The sequence below is a fragment of the Poecilia reticulata genome, unplaced genomic scaffold (genome assembly GCF_000633615.1).
Source record: "Poecilia reticulata strain Guanapo unplaced genomic scaffold, Guppy_female_1.0+MT scaffold_358, whole genome shotgun sequence".
NCBI classification, from domain to species: domain Eukaryota; kingdom Metazoa; phylum Chordata; class Actinopteri; order Cyprinodontiformes; family Poeciliidae; genus Poecilia; species Poecilia reticulata.
In genome coordinates, this window is record NW_007615129.1 from 23,795 (window position 1) to 32,056 (window position 8,262).

General features: G+C 46.2%; 2 protein-coding genes across 2 annotated transcripts in view; one reads left to right on the forward strand and one right to left on the reverse strand.

Annotated features, from left to right (window-relative positions):
• LOC108166029 (uncharacterized) overlaps positions 1–424 on the forward strand; it is a 7,932-nt gene extending 7,508 nt beyond the window's left edge. The window contains exon 8 of the mRNA XM_017303542.1: positions 343–424. Within this exon, the coding sequence (XP_017159031.1) occupies positions 343–391 (49 nt within the window). The 3' untranslated portion in view covers positions 392–424. The remainder of the gene's footprint in view (positions 1–342) is intronic.
• A 1,110-nt stretch (positions 425–1,534) lies between these two features.
• On the reverse strand, positions 1,535–5,979 carry LOC108166030 (uncharacterized). Its single transcript, XM_017303543.1, has 4 exons — positions 5,949–5,979; positions 2,274–2,552; positions 1,908–2,144; positions 1,535–1,839 (listed from the first exon to the last, which is right to left on the reverse strand). The coding sequence occupies exons 1-4, from the start codon at positions 5,977–5,979 to the stop codon at positions 1,535–1,537; spliced, it is 852 nt and encodes a 283-aa protein (XP_017159032.1).
• Positions 5,980–8,262: the final 2,283 nt, after the last annotated feature.

Genomic DNA, 8,262 nt, shown 5'->3' on the forward strand with positions numbered 1-8,262 from the left:
AGATCCTTAAAGATCCTCAGAGATCCTTAAAGATCCTCAGAGATCCTTACAGATCCTCAGAGATCTCTGCATCCTGAGTTCATATTTCTGTCATGAAGGTTTGTTGGTGAGGCTGTAAACCTTTTGCTCCTTTTGCTGCCAGGTTTAAATATTCCAGATGAACTGATGGAGAACAGGTGACCAGTTTTTATCCTCTCCTCTGCAGACTGACTGACAGACTGACAGACTGACAGACTGACAGACTGACAGACTGACCGACGGACCGACTGACCGTGTTCTGGTTCTGTGGACAGCATCGTGTCTCAGTCCAGCGTCTCCTGACTGAACGTCTCGTTGTTTCAGGAACGTCCAGCTGCTCGACGTCTTGAACCCATCGATGAATCAGGACTGACTTCTGGATCGGGCCTCGGTTCTTCTGGGTCGGCTCTGGATGTCTTCAGAACATGTTTGGTACCAAACGGTACCGGCTCCAGTGAACCCAGAACCTCCAGGATCATCAGACGTTTCAGTCTCACACAGCCTGATGTCTCTGAGGAAACTTTCACTCTGGAAGGACAAACGTCGGTCCGACCTCCTCAGAGGTCAGAGGTCAGAGGTCAGACCGACCCAGTCAGAGGTTCTCCTTCCTCTGGACCGGCAACGGTTGGTTCCTCTCCTGGGGAGCCACTCTACACGCTCTACATCTACATCCAACCAGCCTGGACTAAGACAGGTCCAGGTCTCCAGGTCTCCAGGACTCCAGGACTCCACGTCTCCAGGTCTCCAGGTCTCCAGGTCCACTGATACTGAGGTCCTGGTTGTCCATGAAGCCCGTTTGGAAACGTGTAACCATGGCAACCCCGTCCCTAACCCTGCCAACATGCTGGATCCGCTGCTGTCTCTAGGTCAGTGTTTCTACGTCCCACATGGACAGTCCAACGAACGTCCAGCTCTACGTCCCACATGGACAGTCCAACGAACGTCCAGTCAAAGTTTTGTGGATTTTGCAGCAACATGAGAATCAATTAAAGACACGAAGGAGAAAAACAGATTTTCATTTCATACGGAAACATTTTACTGAAGACGAAGAACCAACGTTCATCAGCCGTCTGTCTGAACCCTCAGAGCTCTGCTGACCTCTGACCTCTGACCCAGGATCAATCAGCAGATTTGATTATAAAAATTCACACATTTCATATAATATCTAGATATAAAACAGACATGATTAGTTTTATAATGAACTAAAACAGATGAATTTATGATTTATACTAAGAATGTGATATAAAAACTGCTGATCAGACTAATTATGATGATTATATGTAATAAATGATGTGATGATTAAACTATGAATCATTTAAACTCAAAACCATCAGAATCATTTAATGTTTTAACTTCACTGGCAGAAATGAACCCATATTTACAACAACCAGATGTTTGGTACCAGAACCAGATGTTTGGTACCAGAACCAGATGTTTGGAACCAGAACCAGATGTTTGGAACCAGAACAAGATGTTTGGTTCCAGAACCTGGTCGGTGGTTCTGGAGGGTCCAGCTTCAGAAGTCGTGCTCCGTGGTGACCCGGTCCAGCTCTGCAGGCTGTGTGGTCTCCATGGCGACGGCGGGTTGGGGTCCTGTGGGCGGAGCCAGGAGGGCCAGGTGAGGGGGCGGAGCTCCGCCTGACGTCCTGCTGCAGCACCTGAGCAGCAGCAGGACGCTGCAGGCGCAGTACGGACAGATAACCAGCAGGTGGCAGAGCAGGCGAGGAACCGAGACACAGGCCTGAGGAAGAGGAGGAGACGATGAAGGAGGACCTGTAGGACGGGCTGGACCCGACACCAGAGGAGGAGGAAGAGGAGGACCTGCAGAGAGGAAGGAAGCTGCTTCATCTGCTCAGCTCTGGAAACAGGAAGTGATGTCACTGGCTGACCTGTGACCCTCAGGAAGCCGAGAGGAGACCTCCCAAACCGGTCCGTGGAGCACCAATAAGAGCCTTCATCGGCCCGGCGGACCGGCTGCAGAACCAGCTCCGGTCCGGATCCCAGCCGGCGCTGACCCACGAAGAAGAACGCCGCAGTGATGTCACCGTTACTGCGCCTGCAGCGCAGCGTGACATCACATCCTGCTCTGACAGGAAGGGCCGGGATCTCCAGGACGAGGCCTTTACCTGGACAGGTGAAAGGTCAGGGTTCTACTGGGCTCCTCAGAACCAGGAGAACCGGGTCAGCAGGAGGAACCGGCTGGGTCGTCCTGGTTCCGACTGACGACTGGTGGACAGGTGTGGACATGTCCTCACCCAGCACCGTGATGCTGACGTTGTCACTCTTCTGTCCAGAAGACGCTTCACACCAGAACTGTCCAGCTGAAGGTCCAGAGAGGCTGAGGACACAGGACGGACCGGAACCAGAACCAGGCGGTCCACAGTCCCCAGCCGGTCCTGTCCCCCTCACCGTCCATCCCTCTGCTGTCCGTCCCTCATGAAGACAGCTCAGGGACACGTAGGAGTCCCCAGTGAAGAACTGCTGCAGGTTTGGACTGATGGACAGAGACACTGGAGGACAGACAGAGACAATGTCTCACCTGACGGACCGGACCGGACTTCAGGTTCTGGTAGAACCATCAACTCACCTGGAGACGCAGACGCTCCACACAGCAGCAGCAGCACAGAGACACCTGCAGGTTGCCATGGAAACAGAGAGAAGGTGAGACGCCTGGAGGGACGGGCTACTGGATCATCCTTCATGTTGGTTCTAACGGCCGGCGGACATTTTGACTTTACTCACTGAGAACATGGAGGAGGAAACCCAACCAATCAATAATCAATAAAGAAATCCCTTCTGAATATGACCTCTGACCTGGATATGACCTGAACGTCTCTGACTGGGAGCTGAGAGGGAGAGACGGACAGGAAGCTGTGGAGTTTATGGCTCATTCTGACCTTTAGCTGCAGCGCTGCGTTTAGCTAACCACCTGTAGCTAACCACGTTTAGCTAACTGCATTTAGCTAGCCACCTGTAGCTAACCACGTTTAGCTAACCGCGTTTAGCTAGCCACCTGTAGCTAACCACGTTTAGCTAACCGCGTTTAGCTAATCCAGCAGGTTTTTAACCAGGGCTGAAAGGGGCCCGTGATGATGTTTGGGTTTTACCCCAAAATAATGTTCAAAGTCTAAAATATTAAATCGGGCACCACAATACTGATTGGACAGCCAACATCTGAGTCATAACAGGTCAATTGAATATCACATTTATTACGGTTGAAAAAGGAAAGTTGCCAAGTTTAGATTTAACTGAACTGATTACGGTAGTTTCTGAAGGTAACTGTAACAGTAAAAGTGCTGATCCTTTGTGTTGCTACTAGCATGTGCTAAATGAAAATGGGCGCCTTCTTCTTCTTCTTTAGATTTCAACAGCAGCTTGCATCCATTATTGTTGCACTACTGCCATCTACTGGATCCTAATATCTATACCTCAAATTCTCATAATGATCCCAGTATTATTTAAAAAAACTACAAATCTTCTTTTTCCCCTCAATGCTAATTAACTGATCAGCAACATTCTCAAATTTCAATTCCCTATTAAAACCTAATTCTGTTTTAATGGACGCATTCTTCTTTTATTTCCAATTTGTACTTCCAATGATTCACTTCCTGCTAAAGAGCCCCCTGGTGGTTGAAGAAAAATCTTCATATAAGCCGCACCGGGCTATAAGCCGCACCGGGCTATAAGCCGCGTGGTTCAAAGCTTAGGAAAGAAGTAGCAGCTTATAGTCCAGAAAATACGGTAATCATATACAAACCAGAGCCACAGGAGGAAACTGTCCCAGGATGTTTCTAAAATGTCCTGCAGGAAACTTTTCCTCGTTTCCAGGTCAGATGGAGCTCAGAGGTTTTCTGTTAGAGTTTACTAACTTTAAGCCAGACTAACCCTGGAACTTTAAGCCAGACTAACCCTGGAACTTTAAGCCAGACTAACCCTGGAACTTTAAGCCAGACTAACCCTGGAACTTTACGCCAGACTAACCCTGGAACTTTAAGCCAGACTAACCCTGGTTCTGTTTCCACTGACACATAAAGAGCTGCTCAAGTAGCAGAGAACAAATTAAACCTAAAGACATTTAGACAACATGACGACTATTATCAGGTTTCCCACTGAAGCCTCAGCGGCTAACAGCAGCTACGTGCTAAAGCTAATGTTAGATCATCTGTGTCTCTATGGTGATGATCTGAATTTGGCTCTTGGTGCTGAACAGCCTCTCCACCTCTGGCCTAGTCAAAGGAGCAGATGCTTGTTAAAGAAATGTGCAGAAGTTCATCAGTCTGTAGCGAGTCAGAGCGCCGACTGAAGCTGAAGGACTGAATCTGAATTAAACAATGCGTTAGTTTATCAGTCGGTTCTGGTTCTGGTGCTGTGGGTCGGGCCAGTTGGGCTGGACTTCAGGTCCGATCTGAGCCAGAGCAGATTTCTGCTCCAGATGTGAAGCAGGAGGATCAGCTGGAGGAGATTAATTTAAATGATTAAATGTCTTTATGGAGCCACAGAGTTTATTCACTGAGATGGACGAGTTCATGGATTCATCTGATATGATCAGAATAATCTTCATCAGATTAATCTCATCATTAATCTGATCATTAATCTGATCATTAATCTGATCATTAATCTCATCATTAATCTGATGAAGATGCTTCCTGTCCATCAGTCTGATTATTGAGATGCAGGAAAATAAAACGCAGCCAAAGCTGCAGATTAACTTCATTAACAGGTGAAACTGAATAATGATGAAGTTCTTTCAGTTCATCATGTTTATTATAACCAACCAGTTCAAAGTTCACATCATAAATCATAACGTCACACAGAACATCAGTAAATATCAGTAAATATCAGGAAATATCAGGAAATATCAGTAAATATCAGTAAATATCAGGAAACATCAGGAAATCAGTTTCAGCACCAAACTCATCAGATCAAAGTCAAACATGATCATCAGGTTTCATTTCGTCTCTAAAATCATTTTATTCTGAAACTCGATTCTCTGCTAAACTCAGTTCAGATGTTCAGTTTTCTGACAGTTTGTTCTAGATCTGTGCTGCATAGAAGCTGAATGCTGCTTCTCTGTTTGCTCTGGATCCAGGACCAGAACCAGAACCAGGACCAGGACCAGGACCAGAACCAGAACCAGAACCAGAACCAGAACCAGGACCAGAACCAGGACCAGGACCAGGATCAGAGCCAGAACCAGGACCAGGACCAGGACCAGGACCAGAACCAGAACCAGAACCACGACCAGAACCAGGACCAGGACCAGGATCAGAGCCAGAACCAGGACCAGAACCAGGACCAGGACCAGAACCACGACCAGGACCAGGACCAGGACCAGAACCAGGACCAGGACCAGGACCAGAACCAGGACCAGAACCAGGACCAGGACCAGGACCAGGACCAGGACCAGGACCAGAATAAAGTCTCAGTGGAGGAACGTAGAACTAGCTGATGTAGAATAGAAACAGCATCTATTTCTCCTCTGGCAGGCCGGGCCGGTCCAGAACCAGCTGCGGGTCAGAACCGACTTCCTGCTGCTGGAGGAACCAGAACCAGAGTCCAATCAGTTCATCTCTTCTGATTGACAACAAATTTAATCTGCAGACGTCTGACAAAATGTTCTGGTTCTGGTTCCTGTCAGTGGACCAGAACCAGAACCAGAACCAGAACCAGGACCAGAACCAGAACCAGAACCAGGACCAGAACCAGGACCAGGACCAGGACCAGGACCAGAACCAGAACCAGAACCAGAACCAGGACCAGAACCAGAACCAGAACCAGGACTAGAACCAGGACCAGGACCAGGACCAGGACCAGAACTAGAACCAGAACCAGAACCAGGACCAGGACCAGGACCAGAACCAGAACCAGAGGTGGATGTTGACAGCCTGTCTGTCCCATCAGACCCCAGCTGGACAGAGACATGGACTCACCGATCAGCAGGCGGCCGGAGGAAGACTTCATGTCGTCTGAGGAAGACGGCCAGAGAGCGACATCACTTCCTGTCAGGAGGTTCACACACCTCAGAGTTTCCACTTCCTGTTGTCTCTGAGCTCACAGCAGGTTTTCAACCCACAGGCTGGATTAGATCAGCTGCTGCAGATGACATCAGATTAACACAGATTATTCATATATGTTAGAATTATTATGTTTGTTATCATTCTGACATTTGTAATTTTATGTTACTAGTTTTTATTTAGAGGTTTAGTGTGTAAATGTGTTGAAACTGGGGAGACAGAATTAAATCAAGCCTGTTTGTTCAGATGGTGAYTTGGATCCTCCTGGTTTAGTCCTGAGCTGTAAAACCTGAGAGTTCATTCAGTTTCTGTCTGAATCCACATCCTGCTGTGAACGTGTGTTTCTGCCCTACATTCCTGTTCACACCTTTTTCTCCCCTCATAACGAAGGAGACAAACAAACTGGAGGTTTTCAGGTCACATGGTGAGCAGCTTGGAGGAGAAGTTCACTGTGTCTCCTGCACAAGTTTGGTTAAAAACTCAAATACGTCGTCTGTGGTTCTCTTTTTTATGTAGGTTTCAGAAAATACCTATCAATATAATCTCAGTGTTTGGGATTAGTTTCACTAGATCAGCTTTTATTTGTATTTATTATGGTTTTTTAATGTATGTTTATTGATTTTAACATGTAATATAAACCCAGACAAAACAAACAGGAAGAAGAAGAAGCAGGCAGCAGACCAATCAGTATGAGCTGCAGGTCGTCCTTCCACATGACCTTCTGACCTCTCTCCACACGTTGGGTTGGATCTTTTGGACCGAGCCAAGAGGAAAACACCGACCAGATCAAACTTGTTCAGTGTCAGATTTTGTTAAAGGAAGAACATTAAACTAAAGAACATTAAACTAAAGAACATTAATTAAAGAACTTTAAACTAAAGTTATCTCCTCCTTCCATGATGATCCAGCAGCTCTGAGCTTCCAGACACCAAGCAGAGATTTTATTAGTGTTTTCCAGCATTTATTGATAATTGATTCTTAGTGTTTATGGTTCTGGTTTCTGTCCTGGTGGTTTAACCAGCCAGTCTGCTTCCTCTTCCAGCTGTTGATTATTTCCTCATTCGCCTCGRCCTGCTCCCTTCCCAGCTGCATCCACTGACCTGCAATTAGCTCTTCTGGATCTAAAATATTGATATTCATGCCAAGCAGGTATCAATATCGAATCAATACTTTAGTTTCAGATTCTATTAAATGTTATTTTTGTGTTGTAGTTTCTTTGATTTGCTCTCAAATGCTAATTTATTGCACTTTATTTCYAAAACTATGCCAAACACATAGTTTTGGTTTCCTGTGGTTTCTGTCTATTAATGGGCCTTAATGCTGGACAGTGTTGTAGTACTGGAGGTCGGTCTCGGTCGTATCTGGTCTCGGTCTCTGGCGCTGAGGACTCGGCATTTTATTTCAAGACCAGTCGAGACCGGAAGTGTGGAAATATCACTAATATCACTAATATCTCTAATATCTCTAATATCACTAATATCTCTAATATCACTAATATCACTAATATCTCTAATATCTCTAATATCACTAATATCGCTACAGTCCAGTTTATTTGTTTACATCTTTGTTTTCAGTGGATTAAAATCCAACCAATCACGTGTTTCTGTTTCTCCCCACCTTTCACTCGCACGCGGCGCTCCAGACATGCGCAGTGGTTTCCTCTCAGCGGCAGAAGATCTGTCTAATAGTCAGTAATATAATAAAGCTGCATAAATCATCAGAAACCCGATGGCCACAGCTAAACTCAGCAGCGCTTCGCTTTCACACACGGTGAGAACAACGTCTAACGCTTTTCATCACTCAGAAAAGAAGCTAAAAGAAGGTTAGCTCTGTTGACGTGATGCTAGCAAAGCTCGCTGTACCCTTATTAATGTGGCCTATTTAATTAAAAGGAATTTTGGAAATAAAATACAACATTTCTTGAATTATAAACTAGCATCTTGTGATTACTGGACACTATAACTGGACCTTCAGTCAATCAGGGAAAACCCGACGTGCCCTCGGTAGGTGACATGTTTCCCCTCCTTGGTAGTAGACCTCATACACATAATACAGAGTAGACCCCGCATTGGTTGCTGCGGCGCAGGAAATATGGCGGCCATCTTGGAGAGGTCGTCCTCTTTGCTCCACCAAAACAGCAGAAGATGCCTCAGCACTGAGGATATTGTTGTTCTGATCGATGGACTATTGATGTGAGGCTCCACAGACAACATTTCACAAGTAAGATGGA

Excerpts from the sequence above, each read along its gene's own strand:
- LOC108166030 (XM_017303543.1), bottom strand. The coding sequence starts at position 5,979 with ATGAAGTCTTCCTCCGGCCGCCTGCTGATCG. Across the intron at positions 2,553-5,948 it reads CTCCGGCCGCCTGCTGATCG|ACATTGTCTCTGTCTGTCCT; the intron begins GTGAGTCCATGT and ends CCGTCAGGTGAG. Across the intron at positions 1,840-1,907 it reads CGGCTTCCTGAGGGTCACAG|GTCCTCCTCTTCCTCCTCCT; the intron begins GTCAGCCAGTGA and ends TCCTCTCTGCAG.